Source organism: Ipomoea triloba, chromosome 9 (assembly GCF_003576645.1).
Source record: "Ipomoea triloba cultivar NCNSP0323 chromosome 9, ASM357664v1".
In the NCBI taxonomy this organism is placed as follows: Eukaryota; Viridiplantae; Streptophyta; class Magnoliopsida; order Solanales; family Convolvulaceae; genus Ipomoea; species Ipomoea triloba.
The window spans coordinates 7472287-7486519 of NC_044924.1; the positions used below are offsets into that span (position 1 = coordinate 7472287).

The 14233-nt window shown below is 31.9% G+C and overlaps 1 protein-coding gene across 1 annotated transcript; it reads right to left on the minus strand.

The window, feature by feature from the left end:
- Positions 1-7607: 7607 nt before the first annotated feature.
- LOC116030268 (protein NRT1/ PTR FAMILY 3.1-like) lies at positions 7608-12461 on the minus strand. The gene is made up of 4 exons (XM_031272463.1): positions 12227-12461; positions 9818-10035; positions 8949-9508; positions 7608-8771 (listed from the first exon to the last, which is right to left on the minus strand). The coding sequence occupies exons 1-4, from the start codon at positions 12354-12356 to the stop codon at positions 7808-7810; spliced, it is 1872 nt and encodes a 623-aa protein (XP_031128323.1). The 5' UTR covers positions 12357-12461; the 3' UTR covers positions 7608-7807.
- Between the last annotated feature and the right edge of the window lie 1772 nt (positions 12462-14233).

Consider the following 14233-nt stretch of genomic DNA (forward strand, 5'->3'; position numbering starts at 1 on the left):
TGTTGCAAATTGTATTATCACCTAAAAGTAATGTTGCAAAAATCCCGCTTAGGCGCTAGGCACCGGCTAACTGCCTAGTGTATCACCAAAATCGGTGGTCTAGGCGTTCGACTAGGCCGCCTAGGCCTCCTTGGCACCGACTAAACTACCTAGGCACCGGCTAGACCGCCTAATTGGCCAATTAGTTATTGTTTTTTTTTAAATGAATTATTTCACTCAAAACAACATTATTTTGAGGTAAATAACCCTATATTATTCAAATTCTAGATATTTTTAGATAATATATTTAATATTTTAATGTTAACTATTAAAGTATTAAATAATTTATAATTATTAAGTCTTAAAAATTTTTAAAAAATAAATAAAAAATAAAAAAGTACACAGGCGTTTAGGTGCTTCCCGAGCGTTCGATGAGTGCCTAGCGATTTTTTCAATCGTGCCTAAAAGACTAGAAAAATATTATGGTGTTGTACAAGACCGTTTTATATGGCAATGCAAAAATATCCTACGATCGCACGTACTATATTGCAACTACTAATCAAATTGTAGAACAAAAAGCCATACTCAGATCATTATTAATGATAAAATTAAGGTGGTGTTTATTGGTTGTGGACTTTTACACTCTATTATATGTTTTGATACATATTATCATGTTTATTTGTCGACTTTTATTATCCTACTATTGGAATCAAATCCTTTAGTAATTACAAAAGTCATCACCCTTTTACCCTCTACTTTTGAACAATGGAATAAAAAATAGAGAAAATAGTTATGAATAGATTCTGTAGGTTGAGAAAGTAGTTATGAACAGATATGCATTGTAACGGAATCAAAGTCAGTAGAACTCAAAAAAAAAAATCTGGATTGAGTTGACATTATCTTTTCATCTCTTCACTACTTCTCCATTATGTTACACTGTCCTTTCAGTCAACAAAGTTGCAAATTATTAAAGGCCACAAAAAGAAGCACAGCACTTGTACTACATCTTCTTTGTGGCATTGGTTGCTTTGCATGCAATTGTACGTAATGCTACATACATTAATTATATATAGCTAGCTGCCATTATATTAAGCCCCCCCTATGCAAATTGCACAACCAAAACTGTCTCTATTCCAGACATTATTGCCCACAAAAATGTAATTAATTAGCATAAATATACAAGATATATAGCTAGGTTGATTCTGGTCATGATTACGAAATAATAACATGAACATGACATTTAAATAATTAGATTTTAACTCCCAAACTTGCAACCAATTTTGAAAATAACACTTGAGATTACAAAGTTAATTCTCAAAATAACCAATTTGTGAATTACATGGGGTATATAAATAAACTATCGAGTCTTATATTATCGTAAATTGTTAATAGGTTTAATTTATGATATCCCAAAAGCAACGCTTTCCGACTGCTCGTGCATTTAGTTTCCATTAATCAAAGGCAAAGCAAAGCAAATTGCAAAGAAGAAAGCTTTTGGATTCACTATCATTGCCATTATATATATTTCAATTCCTCTAAAAACATCAACTTCACCACAAAGTTGCTGCATTCATTTTCAATTGGCAATTTCATATTTTATATATATGCTTTTCCTTTTTTTTTTTTTTTTTTTTATAACTATTTAGTTTCTCATTAACCCTTTTTTCTGCGCATATTCTATGTATATTATTTCTCCAAACAGAGGCCAGCTTGAATTATTGAAAACTATATGAAAATAATGCCATCTAATAATTCTGGTCAAAGATGATGACATCCAAAAGATAGATGATCCTTTATATATATTTCTATAATATATGACCATGGTACCCCTCCCCCCAAAGTTTAAACCTTGGCCTTTGACATAAGTTAGGGGTTGGTTTGGTCGAGAGTATGTAGTTTAATCGAGTATTATTTTCTACTCATGCATCTATTATTTTCTGAGTTTGAATTTTACTAAAAAGTCATGGACTTTAACTTAACTTTGAATAGTTGGTAAGTGCACGGTTAATAAAGCTGCAAGATGGATCGAAAGTTCAACTCTTATAAATGGTATACCATGTTAAAGAGTTTTGCGTCAAGATTTAACTTTTCCCGAATAAGAGATCTCAAATAAGAGTCAAACTCTATTGTAGAGTTCCTTTATAGGTAACAGAGACAAATAACACTATGCACCATTTACAAAATTGAAATATTTTTTTTTTTTGATATATACTAAGGTCATTGAAAATTAAACATAAAATAATATCTCAGTCTAAAATTATATAGGTTCAAGTAGGAATATTTACTATAAAGAACTAGTTTCAAATTAAAAGTGATCAATTCAATATCATTTTTTAAGTTCAAATTTTTATGAATAAATTAAAATTGCAGCTTACTAAGTTTAATTAGGTAAAAATAATTTCAAGACTTTTGGAAGAAAATAGTTGGAACCTTTTCAAGGTTAACAACCCTATCTTATATTATTATTGGACAAACCACGAATTTAAATGGAGATGAAACACATATAGTTGGGAAACTTTTGTTGTTGTTGTTGTGTCTTCAAGTTTTTTTTTTTTCTTTTTTTTTTTTTTAAAGTAGTGGTGCTTATGCTTTCCCATGACAGTAAAATTTGATCTCTTGGAGGGAAAGATTTTTGTTAGTCAAAAGATGGTTTGACGAGTAATTTAATTTGTGGGGTGTGGGGTGTGTCACATATCATTTCACTTGCCGGATCGCTACATCCACAATTGTTATGCCAGGTCCACCTTGCAAGGTGGACCTGGGTCTACATTCACATATCATATACTCTACATTCACATAAACTATACTTTACATTCACAATTTGTAAACTTTACCACACGTTACAGGATTATATGTTTAGTAACTATATTACTACTGTTATGCATTCACACATTCAAAACTCTATATTCACAGGTCCTATACTCCATATTCACAACTTGAGAACTCTACATTCACACATTACAGGGCTACAAGTTACTAGAACTTCTTAACTCTACTACAGATTCACACATGCATAACTCTACATTCACGATTTCTATACTCCATATTCACAGTTTGAAACCTCCACATTCACACATTTCTGGGCAACTCTACATTCACACAATCATAAATCTACATTCACGATTTCTATACTCTATATCACACTTTGAAACCTCTACATTCACACATTTTTGGACAACTCTATATTCAGCAATATGTTTACTAATTTTTTTTTTAAAAGAAAAAGAGAAACAAAAACGACGTAGTTTTGGACCCAGATTCACCTTGCAATGTGGACCTGGGTCCACAGCATAATTTGCCCTACATCCATAGCTAAGTCAATTTTCATCTTTTGTGATAAGATAATTATTATGCATCTACATTTTTCCTTTTTAAGGTAACTGTGTAAGTCTACATTGCTCATTGCTATTATTGATTTTGTTTAATACTGATGATTTTATGAGACTGGGTCCATTATAAATCGAATAAAAAAAATTCGTCTAATTTTATATATCTGGTTCGGTTAACGAGGTTTGACTGGAGTTATTTTTAATTTAATTTTTCATAATAAAATTCATGACTATTTTGGCCCATTGACTATACCTAATTACTAAAATGGTCATCGACTATCAATTTTGACCAAATAAATTCTCAACTATTGATTTCGTAATTGATTTGGTCCTTTGTAATTACCAATTTACATACTAAATGTTCACAATTTACCTTTTAAAAATTCACAATTTGTATACTTAGACCACATAATGTTAACATATATGTAATTGATTACCTTTTTTGATATTCATAAGTTCTTTTTAAATATTGCAGTCAATTACAATACTAAAAATACACAATTTAATCTTTTTAAAATATAATATAACTTTATGTGTTTTGACTTAGAAACACTATTTACATTCTGAAATTCTATAATTCCAATATTAAAAATATATACAATTCAATATCATTTAGGACCAGGGTCGACCCTGGTCCATGGTATAACTGTCTTGGGGAAGGCGGCCTGGCAAGCATAGCACGTTTGGACAATACTGCAAAATGCCTTAGCTTCATCCTATTGTATTATGCCTAATGTCGATTTAATATAATATTAATTATATTATATCCTATTAATTGCCAATTGCCTAATCAATTAAATTCTTCATGTTTTCTTCTTGTTTTGACATATCATATGATGACGTGTGTGGTGAGAAATAAATTCTGTTTTTCTTTTTCTTCTTCTTTTTTTGAGTGTTTGGTTGATGTCACTATTAAATTGAAATTTTGAATTGCCTTTTCCTTATAAAAAAATTTATATTTTACATTTTTCTTAATAAATATTATATATTTTTTATTTTATATTTGCTCAAATTTATTCCGAATTGACATTGCCTCCCTTGAGTTACTTCAACACATACAATAATATATTAACGCTTAGATGATTTTATGACCTAAAGATCAACATATTTAACAAAGAAATATTAAACTAGTACAATCTAGATATTGTTAATAAAATAATGCATATTATTTGTTACGTGCACTTAGGGTTACGTTTCCGCAAATATGCGCCACATACATATACGCACTGAACTATCATTCTATCTTGAATTGTGTATTCATTTTGATGCATCTTTGTATGAAAAACATAGAAAATGAAGTCTAACACTTTAATTTACTTTTTATGTTCCTCATTTCTTATCTCTACAACCCAACCTTGATCTCTTTCTTTCATCTTAATTAATAATTCAAAAATAAGTCTAAAATTATCCCATCAAAATCGTGTTAATATATATGTTTAAACCCTTAATTTACCTTTAAAAAATTAATGACAATAGAGCTGTAAGAATAGATTAATCCGTTGTTCACTATAATCTGTCATTTGGCAAGCTAGGCAAGACGGATTAGCTCATCCTCAATAATTAACCCAACCCAACCTTTTATGGGTCATAGGTTGGACTGCAAATTATATGATAGATTAGGGTTCACTATACGCATTGTGGATTCTGATCTAGATTATGTACATACAGTTAACATATTATATATATACAGTTAATAAATTATGTACATTCAGTTATCATTGAATGTACATAATCTGTACCAAGGTCTCCAATGCTCATGGTAGACCTTCATCCATGATATAATGGTTGCAAGTTGAACGCAATTAACACAAAAAAAAAAGTTAAAAGAAAATATATAATTAGGGTTCACGCAAGTATGCCCCCACATACATGAATTGAACCATCACTCTATATGTTATCTTCACTTTTATTGATGTATCTTTGTTTGAAAAAAATAGACAATGAAGTTCAACACTTCTATTTCTTTTTTGGTTACAATTACGTTCCTCATTCCTATAATCTTATCTACAAGCAAAGGTCTCTTTCTTCCCCTTTTATTAATTTCTTTGTCGTTTATTTCTTTTAAATACAACTATATAAAGTTATGATTTCTCAACATCCCATTGCATACAACCACAAAATAATGTATTTTCAAAAAAATATATATAAATATATGAAATATACACTTCATTTTTATAATGTTTTACCTTAGTTTAAAGCATTTGAACCTCGCCATAACCCAATTTGACTAGAGTAGGCTAATACTCCAACACTATTATTAAACCGCATATGTTTAGAAAAGTTCAAAATAATAATTACAATAGTCATGATTAAAAATAGCATGATAAGTTGAATAAGAACAAAATGAATTATTACAAATACTACTTTTTTGCTATTTTAAAAGTCGTAAAATGAAAATAGAAAAGTAGAAATTAATGAAGAAAACAAAATTACTTTAGGTAGCTTTGCATTATCATCTATTCATCTGATCTCTAGCTTGTATAGTGGATCTATATATGAATAAGATAAGAATGGATTGAATACACACACACACACACATATATATATATAATGAAAAGTTATAACATTTTTTCACGATTTATTTTTTATATGCGATCGATTTGAGAATTATTACACAAGGTTTATCAAGTGTACACTCTTGGATAGTTGGTGCTAGTTTTCATCGTCACTGAAAGAACAAAAAAAAAAAAAAAGTTATAACATTTCATTTATTTACATCAAATAATGAATTTTTGTCAAGTTGAGCTCAAAACCTTGTAATGTGAGGTTAACGTGGATTCTCATCAAGAACAATCCGATGCAGTGAATCTGAGTTCTCTTAGCTTGTATAGGGTATTTAGTAAGTTTGGAAGTAAAAATCAGGAGAGAAAAAAGAGCATTTTTATTTATTTAGTTATTTATTTATTTATTTAGATGTATTTTAATTGGTCGTTATTATTATTATTATTATATAGTTGAGATGATAAGAAACATGTTTTGCCTAAAATAACAAGTGGAAAGCAATAAACTAAAAGTAGTGGGAATTGAATTGCAAAGTGGTACGTATATAATGTAACACATGTAGTTTACATGCATTAACAATTGTAATGAGAAGAGAGGTCACGAAACTTTAAAGAAGCTTTAATTTCAAATGTACATATATATCGATAGCAACTGATCACGTTTTGTCACCATTCAATTCATTTCATTAATATAATCCTTCTCTTACAAGCAAAAAGAAAATGGCATATATCCGAGGTCGGTAGGACTCCAAAAATGCTATTTTTATTTTACCCAAAGTTAAGCTCACTACCGTATCACTTACGAAAAGTGAAAGACAATACAAACCACCAAATAACAACACATGTTAGTATACTATGTTATTTAGAGAAATGTGATTTGAGATTTTCAAAATAATTGAGCTGAGTGGTAAATTTCTTTATAAATTAGATTGATGGGACTCACCAAATAATAACACACGTTAATGTAGTACATTATTTAGGAAGGTGTGATTTGAGATTTTTAGGAAAGGTAGGGCTTGATGATTTCCGGCTTAATTATGAGATCGTAAGGAAGGTCAAATCAGATTATATTTGGGGAATAATGTATATAGTGCGAGCAAAAATGGACTCAAAAGCAGTTTATATGGGTTCGTCAACAAAAATTGTGGGAATTATTAAAGAGAAGAATGATTCCCTCTTCGATCGTAAAATATTGTGTTGAAAGGAAACTGTAGTGTATATAAAATGAAACTGAATATGTTATACACACAGAATTAACGACGCAGAACGGAATCGTTTCTGCAATTTCTTTTCATTAATCAAAATAACGTCGTTTTGATGCATGGACTACCATGCATTGTGGACCGCGGTCAATACAAAAATTTGCGTTCTAGTTGTACGGGCTTGGTTTGTTTTCATTGTTTTTAATTAGTTTTTCTTGATTGTGATCTACTTATGGTTTTATTAAACTAGACTCGCCATAAACTAGATACTCGGAGTAATGGGCACAAATGAGTAAAATAATGGACCATTTGGCCCACAAAATAAATATTAGGCTACTGGGCCAAAATACATAACTAAATTGGGCTATTACAAAGTGATACAAGTGCCACCAGGGGCTATTACATGAATGTTAAGATTGTTAACTATGCTTGGGTGTTGTTGCACTGTGAAAAACCAGGAGATGCTAGATGTCTAAACTATTTAGAAAACCTGCTATATATATAGGGTGGAGGAGACAGTTGCACTTGCCAAAATTTTCAAAAAGTAAAGGCATTCTGGAGATATATAGCAAAGCTGAGGTCAATAAAACTGGAGATATATAAAAGGAGAAGATTATCATTCTATTACTCCATAATACTATAACAGTCATAATCATGTAGCAGCTATGGCTTTAAGCAAGTTCCAACAACTAATTGGAAATGTATACAAAAGCTGCTATTCTGTTTCTTCTATTACATAATATCATCTCATGACTATGTTACTGCTAGCTATATATTGCTGCAAATAGATACATTATTACATAGAATATTTACCATTTCTTGACACTTCTACTTCTTTGCCATCACCTTTAGCTCCCTTTACTGAATCCAATGGAAGTTTATCCTTTGCTAACTCCACGTCGGTTTCCTCACTGGCAGTAACTTCTTCCAAAGGTTTGTATCTATAAAACTTGGCACACGTGACATAGTACACGAGATTTAGTGCCTGTATACCTGTTATGAGCCAGTAGTAGTTTTCCAGCTTTCCCCTGTTCAGATTCCGGTCTGGTAGCCAGTTCCCTTCATTGCCCCTGCCGGTATAGCTGTGCACTAAAGATACGACAAGGGTGCCCATGTAATTTCCGATTGAGTTAGTTAATGAATTGAGCGCAGCTGCAGTGCTTCTCATGCTTTCTGGGGATTGCTCAATCAGAAACTCGAGGTGCCCAACTGACATGAAAACTTCAGCTATTCCATGGAGGCAATACTGGGGAATTAACCAGAACACACTAATAGGTATGATGGCAGCTGGTTCATCGAGTAGGTTATAGCGTTCAGCAACTGCTTTTCGCTTGATCTCGATTAGAGCTGAGACAACAGTGGCAAGGATGTTAACTGCAAACCCTATACCCATTCGCTGCAGGCATGTAATGCCTGCAGGATTTCCAGTGAATCTGCGAATGAAAGGCACAAAAACGCGCTCATAGAGAGCGAGGCCAATAAGCACAGTCAAGACAGTAAAGACAGACATGGTGGCAGGAGGAATTTGGAAGGAATGGGATTGGGACAGGTGACGATCCATACTGCGTGCTTGTTGGATAGTAAAGCTGCCAACGTGTGAATATGAAGTGATGAGCAATATTCCCGCGGCCCAAACAGGTACCATCCTGAGAATGCACTTCAGTTCCTCCACTCTATGCACTGTAGCAAGCCTCCAGAGGTTTGGCTGGTTGGATTCTCTCATGTCAGAACCATCAACCACAGCCGCTCGGTCCATAAACCTTGAAACATCAGCACCAGAAAGTATATCAAAGTAAGTTAAATGCTCCTCTCTGCAAATCACTTGTCATACACACTTCTAAAATTAATGCTCTTTCTTTTTCTTTTAGTTTGCTTCTCATTTATGGCCACACAAACTATATCGATTATAGAATTTAACTTTTAATAACATATCTTACTTGAACTGATCAGTATGCAGAAGCCTCCCATTGGATGAGAGAGCAGCATCGAGTTCTTTATTTTCATATAGGTGACTAGAATCAGCAGGTATGGCAATTTTCCTCTTCTTCACAGATGCAACAATTACCTGTGCCAATCTTACCAATGGACTTCCTCCAGGTTTTACTTTTTTGTAAAGAGGGGATCCTAAAACAAAAGCAACAACCGATAATCCCATAGCAATGGTCGGAATTCCTAGACCCCAAGCCCAGCTGACATTATCTTGGATATAAACTATAACCGTCAGAGAGGTTAATGTTGCCAATCCCATGCAGAAATAATACCAATTATAGAAGTTCCATTTACGACCCTCTACTTTTGACTTTGTCATGTCGATCTGATCAGCAGCAAAAGTAATGACACAAGGCCGAATGCCTCCAGAACCAATAGATGTCAGGAGCAGACAGATGTAGAGAACCCAGAGCTGCAGGTTTGAAGCTTCCGTGCAGTTCTTCTTGGTGGGGCATGGTGGAGGACGGAGCTGTGGCATGATTGCCGAGGTAGTGATACTTACCATTCCCTGTAACATGCATATGGTAGATGATCAAGCTCCAAATATATAAAAAAGATAACAAATTCCATATTTTGCATTTTTGGACTAAATTTTCTAGTTAGATCTTTGTCTATAGTTCATTAGCCAGATGCATAGCTAATGTTGTCACTTGAAGTATACTGTTATCATCCAATAAGTATGCTTCTGTCAGAAAGATGAGAACTCAAAATTATACTATGACAATCAGCAATTCTCCTGTTTATTTATATGTGCACACAACACACATGAAAGGAAATAGACTCATATACACTGCAAGAGAAAGAGACAGAGAGGTACCAACACATAAATGATAGATCCAACAATGATAGTCCAAAATCGGCCAGCAAAAGAATCAGCAATTAGAGCACCAACAAGCGGCATGAAACTGGAGGTTCCACCAAAGTTGGTAAGGGTATTAGATGCCTTAACAAGAGGCAAATTTAGCACCTCTGTCAGGTATGTTATCATGTTGGCATGAAAACCAACAGCCGCAAATCTATCGCATATTTCATTAGCTGTCAAAACACAAAAAGGAACCGTTAAATCATAATCTGGCATCAGTTCCTATACTCATAACTAATACAGAAAGTTATGCCAAACATTAAAACATACTGAAGCCATATCTAATTCTCTGGTCTCTGTATCTTTTCATCATTTACTCAGAAATAAACCATTCTAAGATAACAAAGGCAAAACATGAAGACTGCCAAAGATCAGAAACACTAAACTTTGAGATTCAGAATGCTACTCTTTATGATCTGGTGAACCATCACATAAGCCTTCAACTTATGATCTAATTAAGCACTCAAGCACCATATTTAGAAGAAAGAATTAATTGACAATTTAATCAAGAGCCATCTGCTCGTTCAGGTCAAGAATAGCGAAACCCACCAAAATATACACTGCCATTTCAAAGCTCCCAACTAAACAACTGCTTTTCCAGTTATCGTATCATTAAGAGATGGAATTTTGGGTAGATTTCCAGCCAGTGAAGAAGAAACTCTGCTGGGAATTTTATCAAACACATCCCCTACAAATCAACTACCCCATGAGCATCACTATCCCTTTGGGCCAAGAATTTCCCTCCCGGCCGGGGGGGTTTTCCTTCTCTTCGCCGTGATCAGTATCGCGTTTCTTTCTTTTGTGTTTGTCAATTTTATTGGCGGGAATTTCAACACAAAACGGGTAGCCATTATGATTAAATTCAGGATATTTGAAATTACTATTCCAATCGTCTCATTTTATATGTGATTTCAGGCTGAATTAAAATTATTTTTAGTTTTATTTTTGATAATTTAAATTTATTATTAATATATAAGATTTATATATTTAAAAATTACATTAAAAGTGTTATTAAATATAAAAATATAAATTTAAAAATAGTTTTAAAAAACTTCTAAAGAAAATTAATTAAGAAGAAACAATAATTTGATTAAGGAAAATGATATCTGTACTAACTTTCTTTTAGTACTATTTACTCTGTATGATACATGTACTCACATAGAATAAACTTTTGTCATTTATTATGATTTGATTTATAAAAGAAAAAGAAAATAATAAAAATTATAGCCCACTAATTTTTCTAGATGAATTGTAAGAAATGAAAGTATATGCAATATTACTCTTTGATTAATAAATAATAAATAAGGCATGTAAAATGTAATAAAGAGTATAACTTTTATTGGCAGACTGTTTAAAAAAAAAAAACTTAACTTTTGGCCAATTGATTGAATTAACACTGCTCATATAAATATATTTAGTTAAATTAGAGAGTGAAACTTTAGATGAATTGGCCCTACAATTAACTTAATTATTACAAGATTTCAAGTTGGTCTCTTTATATACCCCTTGTTAAAATAATTTAAATCACATATAAGAGCATCTTTATATTTTATTTTATTTTTAGTTTAGGTTCAAAACATTTTTACACTTGCATGTCTTTAAATGGAAAATATCTTCCCCTTGGTTGCAATATTAATCTACGTATTTCCAAGTTTTTCTGTTTTTCTGTTTTTTGTTTTTTGTTTTTTTTTTTTGAAATACTACTGCCAAGTTATTTATACCCTTTATTCGTTTATTGATTTAAATAATACAATTTTTTTTTTTTTTTTTGCAATTAGCTTATTGTTTAATGGATGCTTTTCATAAAGAATGTCTCATGTTTGAATCTATCCCAATCAATGGTTAACATAATTTGTTGAACAGATAATATAAATAATAGGTTAGAGAATATACAAAAATAATACAATATTTTTAATCACAATATTAATAATCTGATTAAAGAATTAATAGACATTTAATTAAATGTTAATCCATTATATTATCAGATTCAGAGCTCCACTATTCTGAACTTTGAAAATAATTTCTGAATCCACAAAAGAAGTAATTAAAATCTGCAGCATATCACTGATTCCTAGTTAAGAATATAATAATCTGGAAGTCATTTTTTTTTTATTAAAGTGATTAAAAAATTATATATATATCGATATTTATGTGCGTTCATTAAATATATGCATTAATAGAAGACGGTTGAAAAAAAACATTTAAGGCGTTGATGATTAATTCAAAGGAGCTGAGAAACAATATTGAGGGAATCTTATTTGGATCACAACAACTATCATAAACATAATCAACTTGAATTCATTGAATTATGGAAGAATTGAAAGGTGAGAGAGAGAGTGCATGTGAAGTTAGATATATACATACCAAGGATAAATGGCATTGTTCTAATGCCACCAAGCTTTCTCTTCCTGCCACCGATAGTTGTTTTCTTGTCCTCTTCTTCTCCATTTTCAACAGCTTTGTCCTCCACCTTCATGTCTACTGCACCATCCATATTTGGCCTGCCTGCACAAAACAGAGAGAGAGAGAGAGAGAGAGAGAGAATTGTTTTGTAATTGCAGGCAGAGATTGAACACTACACCCAAGCCTACTGAGCTATAAAGACTGGTGTGTGGGGACTATATATATATAGATTCAAATGCATGTTATATATATATGGCATGCATGTGATGGCTGTCCATGTTGTTTTGTTTCCTACCTAGACATACATGAGTGTGTATATATATATATATGTGAGTACATTATTATTTTGTAATTACTATCTCTTTATATCCACCAAATGCCAATATAATAATTAACCAACTATAATCAATCATATATAACATATATTAATGGATTAGGTCAAGAAAAGGGGCATGCACATCATATCACACTCAAAAAAAATACTCCCCAATGCCTATAAATTATGACGTACATACATAAACATTAAGGGTGTGTTTGAAAACTCGAAAAATGATTTCTGAAAATAATAATTTTTCGAGTATCCTTTATTTGGGAAGTCATAGAAAATGTGGTCAACGGAAAATAACTTCCATTGACCAAGGAAAATGAGGCCATTTTTCTTGAAGTCATTTTCCGGGAATGGCTTCAACAATGTTTTGGCCAAAATGGCCACATCTATGGGATTTAGCAAATTGGTTTCCTGGAAGTCATTTTCCGAAAAATAACAGTCTGCCGGCTTCTTCATTTTTATTTTTTAAACTTTTTAAAAATATATATTATTATTTTATATATTATTATAATTTTTTATATTTAAAAAAATTAAAATGTAAAATTATACAATTTTATACATTTTCCAGAAAATGAACCAAACACACAAACACGATTTTTCAGAATGCAACCAAACACTGAAAATGAAACTGTTTTCTAAAAAAATAACTTATTTTTTTAAAAATATTTCCCATAAGTCATTTTCCGATTTTCCAGACACACCCGTGTTTTTCATTTCAAATACTATATATACATTTCATGCTAAGACACTTGGGGAAACTTTTAAAGGGCATTTATGCAGTATGCACCAAAACTAACTAATTGTATATATTTAATCTCACGTTATATTCTCTTGTATTTCGTGTTTTAATTTCTTGTTCCCATACTATCTAACCGCCCTATATACGAGACCATCCCTCTCAAGACATTTATGTCTATGCATATATATGTATATAACTCATGATTTTCTTGTAATGAGTGCGTCTTTAATTTATCTTTTGACAGTTGGTTTCGGATATTCCTAAGGGGTTTCAATTATTATGAGTTGAAGTGCATCACTAAAACTCTCTTAAATTGGTAGTGCGGTTGCCAAACCTTGCACAAAGGTTAAGCTAACACAAAATCTCGGTTAGACTTTTGCCGTTCCTATGAATTCATGACAACAATTCTCATTCAATAAAAAAAAAATATTTATAGATAAGATTAATGAGAGAGATTTAAAATACGCATAATAATTGGGATCGCATCCCTATATATATAGAGTTGTATGTAGGATGAGCAGAGATCAAATGGATGAAAATTAATGAAGAGGAAAAATACGTGTGAAAATTGTGTAAGTTTCTGCAACATGTATATTTAGACAGTGCATTACGTGCTAGTGTGTGGTGCACTTATGAGTGCTCTGTGGTGCATCTTTTAGTGATACGTGGTGCACTTAATATTGCAACACTCAATGGGTCTATTGAACCCACCACATATTTTTCCTTTTTGGTGTTGTACTACATATCACTTATAAGTACACCGTAGATCAATTATAAGTGCACCAACCACCATCACTTAGTGCACCATCGAAATATACCAAGTGTAATTTTTTGATGCGCTAAGTGTTGATATGTGGTGCACTTATGAGTGCAGCTATGTGGAACACCTATGTGTGCTCTA